The sequence below is a fragment of the Mesocricetus auratus genome, unplaced genomic scaffold, assembly GCF_017639785.1.
Source record: "Mesocricetus auratus isolate SY011 unplaced genomic scaffold, BCM_Maur_2.0 Super-Scaffold_100010, whole genome shotgun sequence".
NCBI lineage: Eukaryota > Metazoa > Chordata > Mammalia > Rodentia > Cricetidae > Mesocricetus > Mesocricetus auratus.
The window spans coordinates 48,967,106-48,991,207 of NW_024429194.1; the positions used below are offsets into that span (position 1 = coordinate 48,967,106).

Sequence of the window (24,102 nt, forward strand, 5' to 3'; positions counted from 1 at the left end):
ACTTGTAATTCTTTTTTTTGTTTGTTTGTTTTGTTTTTTGTTTTTTGAGATAGGGTTTCTCTGTGGCTGGTCTCCAACTCACAGAGATCTGCCTACCTCTGCCTCCTGAGTGCTGGGATTAAAGGTGTGCACCACCACTACCCGGCCCAACTTGTAATTCTTAATAACAGAGCCAAATTATTATTATTATTATTATTATTATTATTGAGACAGTTTCTCTGTGTAGCTTTGGCACCTGTCCTGGAACTTGCTTTGTAGACCAGGCTAGCCTTGAACTCACAGAGTATATAGGTGCTCTATCTGCATTTATGCCTTTATGCCAGAAGAGGGCATCAGATCCCACTATAAGATGGTGTGAGCTGGGAATTGAACTCAGGACCTCTGGAAGAGAAACCAGTGCTCTTAACCACCAAGTCATTTCTCCAGTCCCCAGAGCCAAGTTTTGACACTGAATGAAAAAAGAAATAAAAAGGGAAGGGCATGACTGCTCCTAGGTGTCCTGGAGGGGAAATGCTTATTGTAGATACAAGGGATTGCATAAGAAGAGACAGGGACATTTGGGAGAGTCCAGAGTGACGTTGACTGAGCTGGGCCATGTGGGAGAAGGGAAAGGAGAGGAGAGAGAGGGGCACCAGGTACAGCAACCACGAGGGCAAAGTTACAAAAAGGATGGGTAACCAAAATGAATGGATTATAGAGGGAAGAGCCCCCCAGCCACCTGGGCTAGAGAGTTCAGGAATAGGTGTCAGGGTGTTGTGTGTTTCTTGGTTGGTCAAAGAAAGAGATCAAGATGCAATTTCAAGGCCTGTGTGGCAGCAGGAAGGTCCAGCTGCCACATATTTATTATTACACAGAGTTGTTGTGTAAAGTGTCTCCTCATGCCAAGGTCCTATCTAATGTACGTCTCTCTAGAGGAGAGCGTCACATGCCCTCAAGACTTAGTGCTTTACTGAGTATCCACAATAATCCAAGAACCTCGGGTGTGCCAGAGGTGCCTAGTGACCAGTCATGGAAAACATTCTCTGTTTTCCACAAAGATTCTTTACTGTTTCCACAATTATTCTTCAAGGACAGAGTACCTCTATAAAACAATTATTCACTCTAATGTTTACCCATTCTAACTTTAATCCTAGATAACAGTGATTCTGCTAAATTCCTGCAGCAGTATGAATGCAAGCCAGGAGGACCCTGTTCCAGGACTGAGGGATGCTGAGAGAACCTGGCAGCCTTCCACTTTGTTGTGCTAAATAGGTAGCTCAGCCATTTGTCCCCAGTGCTGGGACTAAAGGCGTGTGCCACCACCACCCAGCTTCTCTTGTCTTTTAATTAGATACTCTTCTGCTCCAGTGTTAGGGACACAAGTTAAAATTTATTCTGTGTAACTTAGAAACTATTTTGTGTGACTTGGAATAATGTAATGAATGTGAGTTGAAGTTTGCCACCAGGTTGCTCTGATAAGATCTAGAAGCAGGCCACCTGGCTGCCCAGCTACCAACATAGTCAAGGACAGGCCTTTATATGCGGAAAAACAAAAACAGACAACCAAATAAAAAAAAAAACAAAAAATTAACCCTAAGGTGATATTGACATGATGGGAGGGATCCTCACAAGTTGTGGGCCCGGATGTCACAAAGCCCAGTAAAATTATACAAAAATTGGAACTTTGTAAATATTCTTTAGGACTGCGCTGCCATACTCCCTAGACACAGAGTGTTGGTGCCCATTGGCAGGAGGACTTGAGACTGCGTGTCCCTGGCTTCAGAGATGGTTGAACTAGGGCACCGTCTCTGGGTCCACATGGGCCTTCCTGTCAGTGCTGAACTTCCTCGGCCAGTACCCTCTTCCCACCCTATAAGCATCCAGGTCGTCCTTACCGAAGAAAATTTCCCAGGGGTGGTGGGACCTGACTTTAATCTCAGCATAAGCCTGAAAAGGCACGCGGATCTCTGAGTTGGAGGCCAGTTTGATCTACAGAGTTCAGGGATAGCCAGTGATACACTCTGAAACCCTGTCTTGAACGCCCCCTCCATCCAAAAAAAGTTTGCGTGAATAAACCGAACATATTTGGCAGACATCCTGCTTACAGAAGACAAAACAAGCAGCTAATCGTTTTACAAAAGTTACACAGCCCCGGCAAAGGGGTTTTCTTTAGTGGTCAGCATTTCCTGGACTCATTTAACAGGCTTAATTAACTTCCTGGTACGGTCTTAACAAACTCAAGTTGGTGAGAGCCATGGTTGCTTTGGCCAAAATGGAGTCACTTTAGTTCCTACGATTCTAATTTAGTTGCTACTCCTAATTGCCGAGCATCTAACAGCTCATAGACCCGTTGCTCTCAGTAAGGACTCCGGGTGCCTTATTGTAGTACTTTTCTCAATATTGTCTGCTCAGTATCTTATTCAATTATCGGATGACAGAGGGATATTTTATCTACCTGATATTGTATCCTTACTGCTGTATAGTAAGTGCGCTGCTTAGTTTGAAATGAGTCCGAATGATGCACTCCTGTTAGTGAACAAACACTGTTATCTATCCCAGCCAGTTTGATTCCTTTCCCGGACTTTTTTTGTATAAACGCCCCGTTCCACCTCGTCTCTTCATTTCATTAGTGGTGTGATCCTATCTTCACATTCTTGCTCTGGCTCCTCCGTCCACAAACCCTTGAGATCCCTTTGCATCAAATAGGAAAAAGTGTGTGCTCTTCTTTAAGCGAATCCATTTTCATTATCTTTTCCCTCAGGGTGACTAACAGCATTTACGATTGCCATAAAACCGGCTGGAGAGATGGCTCAGTGGTTAAGAGCACTGACTGCTCTTCCAGAAGTCCTGAGCTTAAATCCCAGCAACCACATGGTGGCTCACAACCATCTATAAGGAGATCTGGTGCCCCCTTCTGGCGTGCAGGCATACATGCAGGCAGAACACTGTATATGTACTAAATAAATAAATATTAAAAAAAAAAAAAGATTGCCATAAAAAATGTTCCAGAACGTTCCCCTAAGCTTCCAGAGACCTAACACACAGCCCTGTTGGGCAGCGCGAGAGCCTCGGGTTCCTTCCCCGGAAACGGAAGAGAAGAGGAAAGCCCCGGAACCCAGTATTTGGGGATCTGTTTTCCGGGTGAGCGAGGACCTCTGGCTCGTGTAACGGGCCTGCGGGGCCGTCGCTCTTGCCGATTCGGCTCCTGATTGGTTTCCTAGGGCACCACCCCCTGGCGGCCCTGCTGGGCTCCGGGTCCGGCTCGTGCGGCTTGGAATTTTGCTGCCACCCAGGGATTCGCGGGGCGGTCTCGGGCTGCGGGAGCCTTGACTGACCGAGGTGTGGGCTTCGCGGCCGTTCTCCTTCCCGCAGGCTCTGGACCGGTAAGGTGAGTCCGGGTGCGTCTCCACTGCAGCCTCGGCTCTCTGTGCGCTTCCCGGTCACCGGGCAGAGCCGCCGGCCTCGCTGCTCGCCCACCGGCGGCGGGACAGCGTGAGGCTGCGGAGCGCAGGCTGGGCGACGCTGAGAGCAGCCCCTCGGTGCCTCACCCCGGAGACACACTAATCTGCGACAGGCTCGCGTCAGTCTGCCTGGTGGCGAGAGATCTGCACGCAGCACGCCTGCTTCCCGGCTAACCCGGCTCTGCATGGGTAGGAGAAGTATCAGAGCCTCTAACGAAAGTAGCGAAGCGCTCTGCCAGAGGAGAGGGAACTGTGAGGAACGTGGCCCCAAGGGGTCGTGGGATAGAACCACTGCTGAAGTCTGTACTGTCATCGCTGCCGGGGGCCCTATGGCCGCAGTCGCCTTGGAGCGGTGCTTAGTTGTAAAATATGTTTACTTCCAGAGGGAAGCGCGTTGCTACTGACTCTAGGTGCTGCTGTATTGCCTTGTTGTCTGTGGAGGGAGAGCTGACCCTTTCACACCGTAGATGCTCACTTTTGGATATCTGTATTTCAATGGTTGGTTGTGGGTGTGTGGTGTGTGCATGCGCGTGTATTTGGTTGTTGGTGCCGGTAGTAAGTAGAGGGAAGAGGTTAATTTTAGATGTTTTTCTCGATTCCTCTTTACGTTGTTTATTGAAGCTGAGTCTCTCACTGAAACCCAGCCTTGCTGATTTGGCGAGCCCAGCTAGGTAGCTTGCCTCAGGGACCCCCTTTCCTCGTCTCCCCAGTTCTGAGCTCCCCAGAACTTTTAAATGACGACAAGGATCTCAGTTCCCATTCTGACACTTGTGAGACAAGTGCTTTATCCACTGAGCGGTGTTCCCGTACCCATATTCATATTTTGTGTATTTGTTAGTGTTTTTCTCAGGAATTGTTGGAAAGAGTCTTCTCATGAGATCTTGGTAAATATTTCTTTTTTTTTTTTTTTTTTTTTTTTTGGTTTTTCAAGACAGGGTTTCTCTGTGGCTTTGGAGGCTGTCCTGGAACTCGCTTGGTAGTCTAGGCTGGTCTCGAACTCACAGAGATCCGCCTGCCTCTGCCTCCCGAGTGCTGGGATTAAAGGCGTGCGCCACCAACGCCCGGCTGATCTTGGTAAATATTTCAATTGGGGTGATTTTGTTTGTACTGCATCAAATATCTTAAAAATGAATAAATAAATGCATTTGAATGCAAACATGTCTGAGTCAGGCCACTTAATGGAAGGCATATCCAGCCTTTTTGACATTTCGATACAATGTTGCTGTGGTTCACAAAGTTACCAAAAAAAAAAAAATGCCCTGGACGGTGGTGGGGAACACCTTTAATCCCAGTATTTGGGAAGCAGAAGAAGGCGGATCTGTGTGAGTTCTAAGCCAGTCTGGTCTACAGAGGGAGTGCCAGGACAGGCTCCAAAGCTGCACAGACAAACCCTGTGTGTGTGTGTGGGGGGGGGAGCTTGACAAACTGAGTCATGTCACCTTTATTAAAATGTTCGAATTTACAGTTTTGTGTTGGTTGCGTTCATGACTATCCTTGACCATATGGAGCAGCTCACCTAGTAGGTGATTAAAATACTAGCTCTGGCTGGCATTGGTGGCTCATGCCTTTAATTCCAGCACTTGGGAGGCAGAGGCAGGTGGATCTCTGTGAGTTTGAGGTCAGCCTGGTCTACAGAGCGAGTCCCAGGACAGCCAGGGCTGTTACATAGAGAAACCCTGTCTCTTGAAAAACCAAACAAACAAATAAATAAATACTAGCTCTGGGTATGGCGGCTGTGATCCCACTACTCTTAACTGAGGCAGTGGAATCATGAGTTCAAAGCCAGCTTGTATTATAAAGTGAGACCATCACAATAAGTAAATTAAGAGACTAGGGCCGGGCGTTGGTGGCGCACGCCTTTAATCCCAGCACTCGGGAGGCAGAGGCAGGCGGATCTCTGTGAGTTCAAGGCCAGCCTGGTCTTCAAGAGCTAGCTCCAGGACAGCCTCCAAAGCCACAGAGAAACCCTGTCTCGAAAAACCAAAAAAAAAAAAAAAAAAAAGAGACTAGGGATATAGCACGATTGATGGAGCCCCTGGCTCCATTCCTGGCACCGTTTAAGCCAGGTGTGGTGACACAGGCACCTAGCACTTGGGAGGTGGGAGGAGAATCACAAGTTCAAGATTGTCTTTGCTTGGAGACCAGTCTGGAATTTATAAGATCATGTTTCTCTCTGTGTCTCTCTCTGTCTCTCTCTCTGACACACACACACACACACACACACACACACACACACACACACACACACACAGAGAATAAAAATAAGTATTAGAGATGACTCAGTCAATAAAGTGCTTGACCATAAGGATCTGAGTTCAATCCCTGGAACCTACAGTAACTGCAACAGCAAAAAAAAAAAAAAAAAACTCCAAAAGATTTGGTGGCCTGAGAGCTTGCAGTCCTAGCTGTTGGGGAGGCAGAGACAGGTAGATTCCTGGGGCTTGTTAGTCAACCAGCCTACTTCAACAGCTCTAGGTTAGTGAGATCCTGTCTCAAAAAATAAGATGAATGGCTCCTGAGAAATATGACGTCAGAGGATGTCCTCTGGTCGCCACACTTATACATACACAATAAACTACCATAGGGAAAATTGCCTGTGATAATATTTAGTTACCTAGAATATTTTTATAAAAGTCCTTGAAAATTCATTCCCAGAAATTATTTAGCTTTGCTAATGAAAATTATGTACCAGTCTTCTCTGTCGTGTCCCCCTTTCTCTCCTCTCCTTGTCCAGAGTTCAGAGCCAAATGTTTTGTTTTATGATGACATGTTATAAGTAGTTTTCAAAGCAGAACCAGCAATTAGGGTAGGATTTTTATTCAGTGGCAGGAAATGCTTTGTAAGGTAAATGAGAAAGAAACAAGCTTTATAATCAAGTGTCAGGAATTTAGCAGTCAGTTAAAACTATTTTTTTTGTTTTTTTTTTGTTTTTTTTTTTTTGAGACAGGGTTTCTCTGTGTAGCTTTGGAGCCTATCCTGGCATTCACTCTGTAGACCAGGTTGGCCTCAAACTCACAGAGATCTGCCTGCCTCTGCCTTCCAAGTGCTGGGATTAAAGGTGTGTGCCACCAATGCCCTGTTAAAACTGATTTCTAGTTGTGTGAATTTTATTCATTTAATATTTAACTGACAGCTTATTTGTAAAGTAGAGTAATTGCACACATGCACAAACATGTACTTGAGTCTGATTAATTTCTGGTGTATCTAAAGATACCTGATACAGTATCTTACATATAGTCCCTTTAAAAATAAAACAAAAAGCCCTTTTCATTCAAATATAAATGATTAGTTTCTTCATACAGGTCTGTGTAGATGCATTTCACATTTTCTTTAATGTACTCGGATTCTCTGGAACAGAAACCAGAGATGCGACTATAAAATGACCCAAGAAGGACATGCTTTACTGGATGTGGTTGTAACCCTGTGGATGACATATAACCTCTTGAAGCTCTGAAGGGTACACTGGAGTAATGTAAAGAGCTGGACTTGGTGGTAATTGCTTATGTTTCCAGCACTTGAGAGGCAGAGCAGGAGAATTGAGTTCAAGCCTAGCCTTGGCTACATAACAAGACTCTGTTTCACCACAATGGAAAACAAAGTACTGAAAACTATATGTAGCTCATAGTAAGTGGTTAGCTTTCTCCTCTGACCTACCTCTTGGCAGTCTGTTTTTCTCAGTCTTGGTTTCTTTAGCCTGTTACTATTTTGTCCTCTTTGTGCCATTGTAGTAGCTTTAGTTTCTTGGGGACATTTATCTACATATCATGTTGTTAAAATGCTTGACTTTGGGGGCAGGGTTACCCTGGTTGCTTTCCTTTACCTCCTAGCTGATCTTGACTGACTTCTAGTTACAGGTGTCTGAATTTTCAAGCTGCAGAATGCATAACACCTTACAAGGTAAATGAAAAATACCCACTTAATTGTACTGGTTATTAAGCAAAATTTCGCAACATTTAGCTACCTGTAATAAATAAGTTGTGAGAGATAGTCATTAGTTCTTTTGTTGTTGCTTATTTGCCTTTTGCCAGAAGAAAAGGCAAAAATGGGGTTTATGAATGCATGTCCTAGTTTGATTTCCTGTTGCTGTGGTAAAGAATGTGACCAAAAGCAATTTGGGAAGGAAAGAGCTTGGCTTCCATGTCCCAGTTAGAAGTCATCATTGAGGGACATCCTAATAAAACAGTGCATAGTATGATTCTACCTTTGAAAATATTAAATAACTATTTCACAAATGTTTGTTTGGTATGAATTCTTCTTCACATTGACTTCCTACTTTTTAGGTTAGCCATGATGAGCACTCTGCCGTTAAAGGAAGCTAAGGTGCTGGATGTTCAATTTGTGGGAGATGAAAATGTTCTCAATCACATTTTTGATAGAGAAGCAGGTATGTGTGATTGTACGGTTATGATCACATCTTTGGGGTGGTTGTTGTTTTGTTGTCTTTGTTTTCCTAAACCAGGGTTTCTCTCTGTAGCACTAGCTGTCCTGTAACTCACTCTGTAACTAGGCTGTCCTCAAACTCACAGATCCACCTGCCTCTGCCTCCTGAGTGCTGGGATTAAAAGGTGTGCACCACAACTGCTTAGCAGCTACCATCATTCTTAAAAACATTATAATACAGAGTATTCACTCTAGTAAGACTGAATAAAAACTGCTCTGATTTTTAGTTTACTTCTTTTGAAGTTTAACTGAAAGTCAGTATAAAGTCTTATCCAAAATGAAATGCTTTGTAGTGGTGGAAAAATAATAATTGCTCATTCACCCGAAATTAACACTTTCAAGGGGTGTGTGTTTAACTTGGTTTTTATAAATTTTCTTTTCTTCTTCTTCTCTGTCTGACTGTATGCCTATATACCACATGTGTGCCTGGTGCCTAGAACAACACATTGGATACCCTACAGCTAGAATTATAGGCCGTGTGAGCTGCCATATATAGGTGCTAGGGACTGAACCCAGATCCTCTATTAGAGCACATCTTAGAGATGCTGAGCCATCTCTCCAGCCTCTGACTTAGTACTTTTAATGAAAGTAAAACATTGACTCCTCAGTTTTACGTACAAATCATGCATTTAGTGTGGTTTGTCTACTGACATGTAACATGCACATGGTGGTCAGAGGAGAACTCTGGAAATGGTTCTCTTCTTCCCCTTGCCTTCCATCAGGCTGGCATGGCCCACAGTTTATCTGCTGAACCATCTGGATCACTCTAATGAAATATTTAGAAAGAATTCACGACAGGCAGTGGTGGCGCACGCCTATAATCCCAGAACTCAGGAGGCAGAAGCAGGCGGATCTCTGTGAGCTCCAGACCAGCCTGGGTCTACAGAGAGAGTTCCAGGACAACCAGAACTGTGAACTCCTGTCTCCAAAAATGTACGTGTGTGTGTGTGTGTGTGTGTGTGTGATTAATAAAAAATAAATTCATACCTCTTATTTTGTATATGTTTATAGGAACTAAATTAAAGAAGGAGAAAGCTCAGCTTTTGGTCAACCCCCAGAAAATAATAAAGAAGTCAGAATGTGAATTGGAGAAGAGTGACCAGGAAGTCTTAAAGGATCAGAACTATGTGGAAGTTTTGGGAAGAAGTATTCAAGGTACTCAGTGAGGGTAACGTACACTCAACTTTTGGCTAGTAGCATGAACTGCTTGCTTTTCAGGGTGTACAAAGATAACTTGGTAGTCTGGAAAGTCGCATCCTATAATTATATGTCAAAAGCATTCCCTTTATTTGTTGTTGTTGTGGTTTTTTGTTTGTTTTTGGAGACAGGGTTTCTCTGTGGCTTTGGAGGCTGTCCTGGAACTCGTTCCTGTAGCCCAGGCTAGTCTTGAACTCACAGAGATCCACCTGCCTCTGCCTCCCGAGTGCTGGGATTAAAGATGTGTGCCACCAACACCCGGTGTGGTTTGAATTTTTAAAGATTGAGTTTTTGGTTTTAATTTTGTGCTTATATGTGTGCAAGCGCCTATGTGAGTGTGGGTAGCCACAGAAACCAGAACCATTGGCTCCCTCTGCAAGGTGAAACTGCAGATGTTGTGAGCCGCCCTACTTGAGTCCTCTGCAGAAGCAGTACATAGCCTCCTAATTTTTAGTTATATTTATTCATGTGTGTGTGTGAGTGTTGGGTGCATATGTGAAGGTCATAGGACAGTGTTAGATATTTTCCACAACTCCTGCCCACCAGATTCATTCATTCATTCATTCATTCATTCATATTTTTTTGAGCTAGGGTGTCTTCTAGCCCATGGTGGCTTTGAATTTACTACATAACTGAAGATGACTTTGAACTTCTGATCTTTTTCCATCTGTGTTGCTACCATGCTTGGTTGTATGCAGTCCTCAGGACAAAACCCAGGGCTTTGCACAGACCAGGTAAATGGTCTATTAACTGAGCTGCATTCCAGCCATCCTCACTTTTCTTTTCTTTTGCTACATAAAGTACTGTTTTATTTTTCCAAGGTGTTTGTCTTCATGAAGCCATCTCTTTACATGGGCTTTGGTGGAGGTCGTGGTACAGCACCAGCAGGTCTAAATCATGGTGGGGGTATTTGGTCCTTCCGGACTTCACGAGATTAATTCCTGACTACTTTGCACAGCTCACACAGTAATGCAGCTTGACATAGAGTTTGGGAAGTACATAAGCATCGAAGATGCTCGCTTCGGATATGTCCCTGACAGCAGCGGCCTCCACTATGTTCCGAATGAGGAACTTCTTAATGGCCTTGTCCTTGGGCGCGCACTGGGCGCAGTTCGTGCAGCGAATGGGCTGCACGTGGCCGCGGCCTTTTTTGGCGTGTCTGTTGTTCCGTCTTTTTTTGGGCATCTTGGAGCCAAGACCCGAAAGAGCCCTCACTTTTCTTTTTAAGGCAAGGTCTCTCACTAAGCCAGAAGCTTACTGACCTTATGGTTATATGGCTTGAATGGCTGACCAGCAAAGTTCCAGGGAATCCCCCTCCCCAGCACTGGGAGTATTGGTGTGCACTTCAGTATCTGACTTTTAATATATGTCCTGGGAACCTGATTTCAGGTCCCATGCTTGCATAGCAGACGCTTTTCTGACTGCACCATCTCACCAGCCCTTATTAACATTCTTTTTCTGACTACAGAGACTATGTCATCATTTGTCTACACTAATTAACCTGTTCCCTATTGTTGGACAAGTGGCTATTCCAGTCTTTTGCTATATTTACATGCTAAATCTTTAATACATTCGTTCTTTCTTTAGGAAACTTGGTTAAAGAGGATATTGTTCTAACATACCCAGGTGAAATCAATATTTTTTTTTTAATTTTGACATAAGAACACAAGGTCTTGTATATGCCAGGGAGGTGCTTTTCCACTGATCTAGACCCCAGCCACCTATTTTACCTTACTTTCTTCTCTGCACCCCCTGCCTGACAGGGCCTCATTGTATAGCCCCCACTGACCTGGAACTCAGAACAATCCACCTGCCTCTGGCTTCCAAGTTCAGAGATGAAAGGAGTGCACAACCACACCTGGCATGATTGTCCTCCTCCTCCTCCTCCTCCCCTTCCTCCTCCTCTTCCTCTCCTTCTCTTCTCCTCCTCCCTTCTCTCCCTTCTTTCTTTTTCCTCTTCCCCCTCCTTCCCCTCCCTCCGTCCCTTCCTCCTCCTCCCCCTGACAACACAGTTTAGAGGTAGGGAATAGTGTTCCAGGTAAGATTTAGAAAGTGTTTTCTGAATTTATCTTTTGTTTTTGTTTTTGTTTTTTTTTTTTTTTTTTACAAGACAGGGCTTCTCTGTATTGCTTTGGAGGCTGTCAGTCCAGCCCGGCCTCGAACTCACAGAGATCCGCCTGCCTCTGCCTCCCGAGTGCTGGGATTAAAGGCGTGCGCCATCACCGCCCGGCTTGAATTTATCTTTTTTCTGAATTTATTTATTTTCATTAAACAGATTTGAGGGCTTTTGAAATAACCTTTTTGTTTTGTTATTTCTGTGTAAATATGTGAGTGTATGTACTCAGGTATGCTCACGCACAAGTGCAGGTAATAAATACCTGGCGGCGGCTGCTGCTTGGTGATTTTGAGGATCTGTGTGGCCCTGGCTATCTTAGAATTTACTCTGTAGACCAGGCTGGCCTCAAACTCACAAAGATCCACCTGTCTTTACTTCCTGAGTACTGGGATTAAAAGTATGCCCCACCACGGTCCAGCCGACACCTGGCTTCTTACAAGATTGCTGGGATCTGAATTTCGATCCTCATGATTACATAGCAAGCATTGTTAACTGTGGAACTTTTTCTCCAGCCCTCTTTTGTCATAAACAGAAAACAAGCTAGTGTTTTGAGCTTGGGTTTTTTTGGAGGGTGGTGTAATGTGTAGTTTTCCTCTGCCAGCCGCTTTGGCTTTTCCCTCCTGCCAGCCGCTTGGGCTCTGTCACAATTGCAGTCCCCAAATAACACACAGGAGGCTATATTAATTATGAAGCTGTTGGCTGTTTGCTTGGTTTCTTACTGGCTATCTCTGACTTAAGTATTTACTCCATAATTGTTAATCTAAGTATTTCTCTTACCGGAGAAAGGGTCCGGACTTCTTACCCCTATGGCGGCTACATCATGACTCCCTGTGTTTCTCCTTCCCAGAGTCCTCCTTGACTCCTAGTCCCACCTATCTTGCTTCCCTATTGGTCAACAGTGCTTTATTCAACAACCAATAAGAGACAGATTTCAGGCCGGGCGTTGGTGGCGCACGCCTTTAATCCCAGCACTTGGGAGGCAGAGGCAGGCGGATCTCTGTGAGTTCGAGGCCAGCCTGGTCTACAAGAGCTAGTTCCAGGACAGCCTCCAAAACAATACAGAGAAACCCTGTCTCGAAAAACCAAAAAAAAAAAAAAAGAGAGAGACAGATTTCAGAATGACATCTCCCATCAGGGTGGGGTCTTTTTTTGTTTTCAAACAACCAAAAAAAAAAAAACAACAACTTTTTGTATTTTATTTGTTTATTTATAAGACAGCATTTCTCTGTTATAGCTCTGGCTGTCCTGTAACTCACTATGTGGATCAGGCTGGTCTCAAACTCTCAGAGATCCACCTGCCTTGACCTCCTAAGAGCTGGGATTAAAGGTGTGCAGTACCACTGCCCAATAGAACAAACTTTTTTTTTGTTTTTTTTTTTTTTTTCGAGACAGGGTTTCTCTGTATTGCTTTGGAGGTTGCCTGAAACTCACTCAGTAGACCAGGCTGACCCAACTCACAGAGATCTGCCTGTTTCTGCCTCCTGAGTGCTGAGATTAAAGGAGTTGCCACCAATGCCCGGCACAAACTTTGAAAGTTACAGTTTATGTAACTTTTGTGTGTGTTCAGATGTGGAGATCAGAGAACAACTTGGAGGAGTTCATTCTCTCCTTCCCACATGTGGGTCCCAGTGATAAAAGTCAGGTTGTCATACTTTAAAGTAGGTTGCCTTTGCCCACTATACCATCTCACTGGCCTAAGTTTTAGAACACAGGGCATTCATTCAGGGATCTTTTCTTGTCTTACATTGTCATTTCGAGATGTGGCATTATGTAGCCTGTGCTGGTTTTGAACTACTGACCATCCTGTCTCCTCCCAAGTGCTAGAATTGCTGGCATATACCACCACATCTGGCTTTAACACAGAATCTTTAGGAAGGGTAGAAAAGAAAAAAGCCTGTCCAGTAAGAACATTTGCTGCGGTTTGTCCCCAGGGATTCATGCATTACAAGTGTGGTACTCAGTGTGGTGATGTGGAGAATTGATGAGACCTAATAGGAGTTAAACCACCTGAGTCATGCTACCTCAGGAGTCACAGCATTAGATTGAACAGTGTCACACTGACCATTAGAATGAATTGAGATAGTTCTTGCTTGAAAGAGCTGGTTATAGAAAAAAGTAAGCTTGTCCCCTGGATTGCTCACAAATTTCTTGACTTTCCACATGACATGCTAGTTCATGTCCAGAAAAATGAACACCTTTTGTTTATAACGTTCCTTGCCTTGGGGATTTTATTTTCGTTCTAAGATTTACTTATTTATGTGTATGTGGGGGGGGGGGGCTGCTGTGGGCTGCCTGATGCAGGTGCTAGGAATTGAAGAGGAGGAAGCATTGTTAACCACTGACCCATTTCTCTAACGCCCAGAGGTTTTATTTTACTAAAATAACAGAAAACTAGTGAAGATAGCCTCACACGCATTATTAGTCCTTTTACAACTCACCGTTTTACCTACTTGGTTTAATTTTCATAGGCTATTAATTTCTCCAGTCTGGAGAAAAATCATTGTATCTATAAATAACATGTTTCTTGTGTTAATGTTTAATCGTTTTTTCCTTGTCTGTATGAAAATATTTCGTATGTAAATATCTGCTGGTAAATTTTTATGACAGATAGTGAGAGGTATAACTTTTAGATTTTAGCTATTTAAAGTTTTATCTTTCTTCTTAACCTTCTTGCTTTTTCTTCAATGTGTGTTACATTTTCTTTCAGATCCCTTGAAAAAAGCTGTAGGTGGTGGGAATAAAGTTTATTCTTTTCAACATAGAAAACATTCTGAAGAAATGGCTAAATTAGGTATGTTACTTTTCTGTTTGCTATAGTCATTGTAGACTAACACCACATCCTCATGATTATTATATTTCCCAAAAGAAAGTTGAAATAAGTCTGGTGGTGGTGGTGCACACCTTTAATCACAGCACTTAGGAGACAGACACAGGCAGATCTCTGAGTTTGAGGCCAGCCTAGTCTAAGAATTCCAGGATAGGCTCCAAAGCTACAGAGAAACCCTGTCTTGAAAAACAACAACAAAAAACTAGGAGGGGAGTATTAGTACACAGGTTTGGAGGGAGGTTAGAGGTCCAAGCATCACAGCACAATCGCTTGCAGGGGTTCTCTTGGCTAAGTTACCATTTTGTCTGGTAACCAAAAAAAGGAAAAAAAAAGCCTTTTGGAATAAATGGTCTCTAAACTCCAGAGAATAATGACGATAGAAGTTATTTTTGACCAAGTAGTGCATGCCAGGATTGTTGCAGTGCTCAGTATATACATGTATCTGTCTATCTGTTTACAGGAGCCTATCGTGTGCATTACAATTGCAGATACATAACAGAGCCAGGTTTAGATTTCAAAGCTTGTACTGTTCTATTCTTACCCAGTCTCCATAGAGTTGTGTGTAAGCTGCAGTGGTTTCTTAGAGTAGAAAGGCAGTCTTTGAGATTGAATCATGGAAAATGGGAATGCCAATTTTTGAAGAAGTAATAGAAATTTGTCAAGGATACAGGACATCGAATTTAAAAATGATCCATTTACATTTCTGCAAATCACTGAGTATGAATGGAAAATGAATTGGAGAATGGAATCTATGAAGATGTTTCAGGGGAGATAAAGGGCCTGTATATCAAATAAGGGTGCATATATTTCATTTTTTTAATGAGGTGAAAAGTCATTGGATGGTTTTTCTTTTTAATGGCTTCATTTATTTGTGTTTTGGGCTGTGCATATATGGACACTTGAGTACCACGGTATGTATGTGTAAGTTAGAGGACAACCTGTTGGGGTTGATTCTTTCTTGCAACATAGGTCCTACAAATCAACTCAAGTCATCAATCAGGCTTGGTGACAAGTGTCTTTATTCACTGAGCCATCTTGTAGGCCCAGTCATTGGATGCTTTTAAGGAAAGATGTTACCTGAGCAGATTTGTAACTTAGGAAGTGCTTGTTGTAGTGTGAACTGAGTATTCTTGGAGCACAAATAGGTGTGGCAGAGCCGGAGTGAAAGTGACAGACAGCTCTGGTGATCTAGAGTCAGAAAAGAATGGGTCATGGTGGGGAAGCTGGGTTCCAGAATGGCCCAGTGGTTTATGGAGTTAACATTTTGATAGGCAGATGTATTATGGATTATAGTGGGGAGTATAGAAAGAAGATGCAGGGGAAGATAATTGTACTGGCCATTGTGCTTGGTAAAGTTATTGTACATGTTGGAGTTAAGTCACCCAAGAGGAATTTGCCTCTCCAGTTGTATTCCAAGTGCGGTAATGCATCCTTGTAGTCCTAGAACTGGTTATACTAGTTCCTCTAGCTACTAGTAACACTAGTTAGAGGCAAGATGATCAGAAGTCCTGTCTCCAAAAAAAACGAGGTGTTCTACTTTTCTTTTCAGGGTTTCCTTTGCATTTAATACTTACTATTGGATAGAAAGCTGGAAGTGGTAGTATATACCTGTAATTCCAGCTACTTGTGAGGCTGAGACAGGAAGCCCAAGAGACTTGAAGGCTATCTTGAACAGAATAGTGAAAGACTACCTTAAAAAAAATTAATTTTGTGCTGGAGAGATGGCTCAGTGGTTAAGAGCACTGGCTGCTCTTTCAAAGGTCCTGAGTTTGATTCCCAGCAACCACACGGTGCCTCACAACCATCTGTAATGAGATCTGATGCCCTTTTCTGGCATGTATGCCTACATGCAGGTAGAACACATGTACATTAAAAAATAAAATAATTTATAGCTGGCCATTGGGTGATGAGTGCCTTTAATCCCAGCACTCGGGAGGCAGAGGCAGGCGGATCTCTGTGAGTTCTAGACCAGCCTGGTCTACAGAGAGAGTTCCAGGACAGCCTCCAAAACAATACAGAGAAACCTCGTCTCAAAAAACCAAATAAATAAATAAATAAAATAAAATAAAATTTCAATATAAAATCACAATGATCTCAGCTGATTGTATGAACTTGTGTGACACTCCCCCGCCCACATCCTGTGGATCAGAGTCTTTTAATCCAACAATCTAGAGAGGACCAGAGACTGAGCCATAGGCATGCCTGGAACACTGCCAAGGATGAGGGCAGTGGAGAAGACGGGACAGCACGAGAGCTGCCGGGATCCAGGAAAGACAGTGTCAGTGGGGTCCAAGCTGGGGCTGGATTCCAAGGAAAGCACTCCTTTTAAGCTTTTCTGTTAGCATGCATGGTTATATCTAATAATGGGTTTCATCATGACGTTTTCATGCGTGTGTATCACATTCCGCCCATATTGCCCTTTCTTGTCCTCTTTCCACCCCTGCTGGTTCCCCCTCTTTTTCAGTTAGCCTCCCTTCTGCTTCAGTCAGTCTCTCTCTGCCTCTTTCTCGCCCACTAATAACTATTTACATGGGTGAAGGATTGTTTATGGAGGACTGGGCAGCTTACCAGTGGCTGCAGCACTGGGAAAAACAGTGTCTTCCTCCCCTAGCAGTTTGCTGTAGATTCTCAAGGCAGATGGGCCTTATGAGCTCTCCACACTAACACCCTTAACTGCCTATACATCCCCATGACAAGTCAGGACTTGTGAGCCCCTAACTGCTTTGTGACAGAATACTGATGGGTTCCGTTTTATGCTGGCCATGTGGAAGTAATCACAGCTGCTAAAAGCTCAGGTCATGCGCGGATGATGGCATTGCACTGCCCTCCACCCCCTTCCTCCAGCTCTTACCTTCTTTCTACTTCCTCTTCAGAGGTGCTGCCTGGCCTTGGGGGTGCTGATACTTTTGTGGCTGAGCATTCAGCAGTCACTTACTCTGAGCACTCAGGCCGCTTATGGGCTCTGTAGTAACTGTTGTCTACTTAAAATCCTGACCAAAATCAAAGGATGTCTTAAAAACAAGACCATGTAAAACAAACTATAATATCAACAACAAACACCCAGTGATTTATATAGAGCAGGGAATTAAGAAAAGGAAGTACAGGGCTGGAGAGATGTCTCAGTGGTTAAGAGCCACTGGCAGCTCTTCCAGAGGTCCTGAGTTCAATTCCCAGCAACCACATGGTGGCTAACAGCCATGTATTGATATCTGGTGCCATCTTCTGGTGTGCAGGCATACATGCAGGCAGAACACTGTATATATAATTAATAAATAAATAAATCCAAGAAAATGAAAAAACAAAAGGAAAGGAAGTGCTTGTGGAGCTTGTGAGTATCTTAGCTAACCTTCAAGACCAGAAGATAAAATTTCTAAGTTAGGATGTATGGGCCAGTAAAATGGCTTAGGATTTATATACAGCTATACTTTTCTCCATTTAAAGAATAAAAAATAGGCTGGAGAGATGGCTCAGTAGTTACAAGTGTGTACTGTCTTTGCAGAGGACCCAGGTTTGGTTCCCAGCAACCTCAGCAGGTGACTCACAACCACTTGTAACTCCAACTGTGGGGCATCTGATTCCCCAGCCACTGTGGGCATCTGTGCTTGAATACATACATACATATATAATTAAATGATGAAGATAAATCTTAAAGCAATGGAAGAAGTAAGGCGATTCGATTACTATGCAAATTGTATGAGTCTTAAGGGGATATAAGTCTATTCCCTCAGGCTCATTTTCCACATGCTTGTCACCATTGAAATAAAGACTAGATAAATGTTTTATTTAAAATGTCACCTAAAGCTGGCTGTTGGTGGCGCACGCCTTTAATCCCAGCACCTGGGAGGCAGAGGCAGGTGGATCTCTGTGAGTTCCGAGGCCAGCCTGGTCTAGAGTTAAAGACAGCCTCCAAAACAACACAGAGAAACCCTGTCTCAAAAACAAAACAAAACAACAACAAAAGTCACCTAAAAGCCAACTATTTCATTTGGTGCTTCAGCAAAGAAGCAGCCATCTGCTCCACACCATATTATATTTTATGAATCATTCATATGTAAAGTTTTACACAAGAGCACCACACTTTGTAGAGAATTTAAAATTTTAACTACATACAGTTTTCACTAGGGTTTTAGATCCTAACATGCCCTTGCATCACCTCAGTTTGTGGCTACAATATATATAAGAAAAGGAAGCAGAGTTAGGCATAGTACACACCTTTAATCTCAGCACTCAGGAGGCAGGGGCCGGGATCTCAGTGAGTTCCAGGCAATCTGGGTCTACAGAGCGAGTTCCAGGACAGCCAGAGCTGTATAAGAACCCGTCTTAAGCAAACTAAAGAAATGGAGGGCAAACACAATAAACACCTCAAAGGGAAAAGAAGTAGAAGGAATATAAGCTGTTGGTAGAGATGCCGGCAATTATTTCTATTTTGCTGTTCGAGAAATTTGTATATAATTGGGAGATGTTAGGAGGGGATTAGGTGGCTCAGTGAGTAAAGGCATTTGTTATGAAACATGACAAGCTGAATTTGATATCCAGTATCCTTACTGGGAGAGACAGACTGACTTCTCTGAGTTATATATGCACACAGGCATGCATATATCCACCACATAAACACGTGAGTAATTAAAGATAAAAAATTATATGTGGTGTGACCTTCTGTATGCTGCAAATACGTGTTGCTTTTATTGGTTAATGAATAAAGGTATTTTGGCCAATGGCAAATACATAGGCAGAATATAGCTAGGCAGGAAATCCAAACAGAGGTACCTGGAGGGGAGTCAGGGAGACACCTTGTATTTGCAGGGGCAGGAGATATTAGGTAATAAGCCACAAGCCTCTTGGTAAAATATAGAATGATAGAAATGAGTTAATTTAATTGTGAGAGCTAGTCAGTAATGTGCCTGAGCCATTGACCAGACAATTATTATGTGTTAGAGTGGTTGTTTGGGAACTGGCGGGCAGAAAGAGAAATCTCCAACTACAAAAAAGATACTGGGAAGACAGCTTAAAAGTTTTGTAAAAAGCAGTACTCTTTGTTTTTCTTTTTTTAAAAAATGTTTTTTGAGACAGGGTTTCTCTGTGTTGCTTTGGAGCCTGTCTTGGAACTGTAGGCCAGGCTGGCATTGAACTCAGAGATCTTCCTGTCTCTGCCTCCCAAGTGATAAGATTAAAGGCTTGCGCCACCACTGCCTGGCTATCAGTTCTCTTAATATGGGTAGGTTTATTTAGCTTTCTAATAAAAGTAATATGCAGGATTTTGTTTTAAAGAGTTCATATAAGTGAAAGCTACTTCCCTCTGTACCTGATGTTCAAAAAGGTGCTTTTCCCCTGATTACAGCTTTAGAACTAGCAAAAACGCCAAGAAAAGTTGTTCCGCTTGACTCAAAGGCTGCTCCTGAAATTATGAAAAACGTCACTCAAAAAAGCAAGGGTAAGACACCGTCCCATTTTGTTGAAGAGCTTTCATAGTTGCATCACCCTGTCTGTGCTGTTGCTATTTCTTCTCCTATTTTAATTTTAGTGAGTTTTCATGTATTCATTTCTACTCTGAAAATTCATTCAACAGAATATAATTTTTAGAGTTCCATTTATTTTAATGTATTTATACTTACCAGTCAATAAAACATCAATATCAGATGCAGAAAGTCATCTGCGACCCCCGGGAAGGGACCCCCGACCCGCGGGGATGAGGTGATGAGGGTCGCTACTAATTTGGTGGGCCTTCACGAGCAGATCCGATCTGGAAAGTGAACTTCAAGAGGTTAATAGAAGCAGGCTCAAGACAACTTTTGCTGATCAAGAGCCTTTATTTTTTGGGGTGTGCTGGAACTTATAGAGGAAGGACCTCAGGGGGTGGTACAAGCATGTCAATCAAGTCTCAATTCAAATATACACCAAATACGGTAAAGACAAAGCTGTAATTTTCCATCAGTCACCAGTCGCATTCCACAAATGCTTGTCAGCGTAAGTCAGGTGCAGGAATTAGGGAGGGGTAGGAAGTATACAACAGAACACTTTAACCTTTTGTTAACAAAGACAATTACTCTGTAAGGGTTACTTCCCCCTGGCTAGGCAGGTGGGCTGCCCTGTGTAAATTTAACTTTTATGGTTAGCCTTTTCCTTTGTCTCAAGGGCATGTGTGCTCACAGTCACGTAGTCAGAAGGCCAAGAAACGGTTGACAGACTCCGTTTTGTTCAAGGTTCTAGCAGTCCCCAACAGTCATCTATGTTTCTGACCTATGAGGGGTGACAGGCACACCTGAAAATAATCATCAAGTCCCATAATTTTTGGTCTGTGTTAGCCAGTTTCTCATGGGAGCTTGGGCTTTGGCACATGCTATGAAATAAGGCTCCACAGGAGTTTAGGAGTTGAATGGTTTGTTGTAAATTAGGGAGCTTCTATTTTTGAATGACCTACTCCAATTAACATAAACAATATACTTTCTAATCAAAATGGAAAAGGCTCAGATTTTTGTTTGTTTCCTTACTAGAGTGCTACAGATGTGCAAGAATGCTGCAAAATGTTGTCACTGGTCGACATAGTCGTCCAGTTCTTAGTGATCATTAGCCTGTAGTTAAATAAGAATTCTGGCTTTCAGCAAAACTAGGTCATGATCTAAAATGAAGTATTTGTAATAAATGTGAGTTTTGTTTCCTCTAGGGCATTCAACTTCAGAGAAAGTACAACTGGAGGTAAGCAATTGACATAACAAGCAAGACGTGATGAACAATAACTTTTCCTCTCATATAAGTTGAGCATTATAGTTCATGGGCATCAGTTATATACCTGACTAATGAAGAATTTGAGTTTCAGAAAGATCAAATGACTTACTGAGTTTACCTCACTTAGAATAAAACTGGAAAATTAGCCCAGGTTTTCCCATATATAGCCGTTATGTGTTCTTTGTGCTCTGTCACAACTATCCTGGTTATTTTTATCTTAGTAGAACTGACTAGGAGCTTGTTTTTCTGTTGATATATAATGTGTTCTTATTTCTTGGAGGATTGGTCCATTATTTTATACTTTATTTTTTAAATTTTTAAATTTTAAATTTTTTTGGTTTTCTGAGACAGGGTTTTGGAGGCTGTCCTGGAACTCGCTCTGTAGACCAGTCATTGGTTTTCCCCTTATCTTTCCCCTGCTTCCCACCCCTTATAATTGACTATGAGGGCAAAAAGGATCAGGAGACTAGCCTCAAACACTGACATGATGGTCTTCCTTCATGTGTCCATGGTGGAAGACAGACCCTTTGAAGACAGACAGACCACCATTGTTGATGTCTTCCCATCCCCTATGACCTTGACGAGTAGTTTTTGTATTTTGTCTGGCTAAGTTTTGTCTGCCAGCAGTGAATCTACCATCTATTAAAAAAAAAAAAGTAATTGCCAGGCGTTGGTGGTGCACACCTTTAATCCCAGCACTCAGGAGTCAGAGGCAGGTGGATCTGTGTGAGTTTGAGGCCAGTCTGGTCTACAGAGCAAGTTCCAGGACAACCTCCAAAGCAGTACAGAGAAACCCTGTCTCGAAAGACAAAGAAACTGAAGTAGTGAATTTTGTGTGTCAGGGAAGTCTGCCAATTTCCTTCCTTTCTCTTTTTATGGTATTTTGGGTTTTGGTTCTTGTTTTTGTTTTGTTTTTGAGTAGGCATTAAGACCCTGCAGAACCAGCATTTCCAGTTTCCAGTCCCCTTTTTTTATTTTAGCAAATTCATTTGTTACTGTCTTCTGGTGATAGGAATTAGTGACTCATGTAGTTCTAATGTTATTTGAAAACAACATATTTTTCTTTTTTAGTTTTGTTTTTGTTTTTTACTTCTGGAATTAATTATTCATTATAATATCATTGATTATTCATATTACTTACTATGCTTTTTAAATTTTAAGCGGAACAATAACAAAACTGAATCTCTGTCAACACCAACTCGTTGTCTAAGAAAAAGAATAATAGGTATGTATTTCTTTTTATATTTTGTTTGTTTGCTTTGTCTTTTGAGACCAGATCTAATTTGGCACAGGCTAGCTTCACTCTCACTATATGGACTTGGCTGGCCTTGAACTCATCATCATCCTACCTCTACCATCCAGATGTTGAGATTGCAAGCATGCCTAACAACATGAAGTTTTTACAAAGGTTAGCAACTAAATCAGTCAATAATGGTAAAGTATACAAGTTCTACTTATTAAGTACTTAGTTTTCAGTCTTTGGATGGCCACTTAACTGGTTCTTTTCTTTGTCTTCAACTTCATTTATATACTAGGTGTAATGTTGGTAGCAGCCTTAGAATTGTTTTGAAGACTAATTGAAATAAGAAACATTAAACACACTTAAGTAGTATTTTACTTTGGTCTAAGTGTAATCAGGGTTAGTGGATACATGCTGTATAACAGTTAATACTATAATGTCCTCCCTGTGGAAACAAAATCCTTCTTAGAACCTTTCATTAAATTCCCTCAGTCTGGTGGTCAAAGTGTTATATAGTCAACATAGTTGCAAGGGTAGGAAGTAAAGCAAGTTTTTGGCAGAGGGAAAAGATGACTATCACAATTTTTAACTATATAGTGGGGCCCATTACTACCCTATCCAAAAAATGGAGTTCTGTTAGTGAGAGAAAATAACAGAGAATAATATGAAGTACAACTGACATTATTAGTTGCTTTAGATACATTTCAGGTGCTGGAGAGATAACTCACAAGATAAAGTGCTTGTTTCATAAGCATGAGAATATGAGTTCTAATCCCCAGAACCCATAAAGAAATAGGTGAATGTGGAACTCATCTATTATTCCAGCATGTAAGGGTGGCTAAGATAGAATCCCCTGAGCAAGCTGGCAAGCTCCTGGTTGAGCAGGAGACCCTGCCCCAATATATAAGGTGGGGAGTGATCAAGTCATTTAAATCAAGCCAGGTGGTAGTAGCGCACGCCTTTAATCCCAGCACTCGGGAGGCAGAGGCAGGCGGATCTCTGTGAGTTTGAGGCCAGCCTGGTCTACAGAGTGAGTTCCAGGACAACCTCCAAAACAGTACAGAGAAACCCTGTCTTGAAATAAACAAACAACAACAACAACAAAAAAGACATTTAAATCAACTGCAGGCCTCCATGTATACATGCATAGATGGGCACCTAAACAAATACATGCCACCCCCACACATACACACAAGAGTATACAAGAAGAGTATTCATTACATACACACAAATGATTCATTCCAATGTCATTTTTCAGCAGGTTAGTTAGGTATGCTTACCCTCATTTCATAACTGAAGAAACTAGTACTTAGAGAATGAATATAACTAGCTGTGAAATCATGAGCAAGTAATGACAAAACTAATTAGAAACCTCTTATTTGGGGGGTTGGAGAGATGACTCAGCAATTAATAGCACTGACAGCTCTTCCAGAGGACCTGGGTTCAATTCCCAGCAACCACATGGCAGCTCACAACTGTCTGTGTAACTCTAGTTCCAGGGAACTGAGCACCCATGGCAAAACACCAATGCACATAAAATAAAAATAAAGAAAAGCATCTCTTACTTCAAAGCCCACATTCTTGATTCTCCTCAAATAGCTTTTCTTTAAAAGCATCAAATCTTCCTGGTTCTCTTTATTCTTCTACAGTGTCAACATTTCATTGTGACAGTGAAAGTGAATATTCTGCTTCTGACTCTGAGGATGATAGAGAGGTTGGAAGAGATGACGAAGACGACACTGACGTGGCTGGGCTCTCTCAAAAGAGTCGAGCTCCTGTTTCCCAAGGGACACCGCTTAAGAAAGTGAAGAGAGACAAAGCAGTGAGTGAAGGGGCACTTGAGCCTAAGGAGAACTCTGAGAAATGCCTTCCTGGAAGGCTGCCTGAAGCAGACAGGTCTACAACAGAGATCAGCCCTCTTTTCTTTAGTTTTCTATATTGTCTTTACACATGAATTCCCACACATCCTTGTTATTCATGCTCAGTACTGTAATAAGCACGAAAAGTAACATTCCAGTTCAGTAGTGCATGAACTTCCTTTTCACGTAGTTTTGTTGCTGTAGCAGGGATGCTCGGCGATGTGTATCCGACTGCCAGTCCATGCTGAATGATTTTGCAG

The 24,102-nt window shown here is 42.5% G+C and overlaps 1 protein-coding gene and 1 pseudogene across 4 annotated transcripts in view; one reads left to right on the top strand and one right to left on the bottom strand.

Annotated features, from left to right (window-relative positions):
- Window positions 1-3,197: 3,197 nt before the first annotated feature.
- Orc2 (origin recognition complex subunit 2) overlaps window positions 3,198-24,102 on the top strand; it is a 40,088-nt gene continuing 19,183 nt past the window's right edge. The window contains exons 1-9 of one of the 4 annotated variants that reach the window (XM_005070609.4): window positions 3,198-3,367; window positions 7,289-7,337; window positions 7,721-7,824; window positions 8,892-9,035; window positions 13,901-13,984; window positions 19,359-19,451; window positions 20,682-20,713; window positions 21,905-21,968; window positions 23,633-23,805. In XM_005070609.4, coding sequence (XP_005070666.2) covers window positions 7,728-7,824; window positions 8,892-9,035; window positions 13,901-13,984; window positions 19,359-19,451; window positions 20,682-20,713; window positions 21,905-21,968; window positions 23,633-23,805 — 687 coding nt within the window. In that variant the 5' untranslated portion in view covers window positions 3,198-3,367; window positions 7,289-7,337; window positions 7,721-7,727. Of the gene's footprint in view, window positions 3,368-7,288; window positions 7,338-7,720; window positions 7,825-8,891; window positions 9,049-13,900; window positions 13,985-19,358; window positions 19,452-20,681; window positions 20,714-21,904; window positions 21,969-23,632; window positions 23,806-24,102 lie in introns of those variants that run through there. The other 3 variants (XM_013113779.3, XM_021227448.2, XM_013113780.3) reach the window with 3 other exon arrangements.
- On the bottom strand, window positions 9,864-10,262 carry LOC101826254 (annotated as a pseudogene).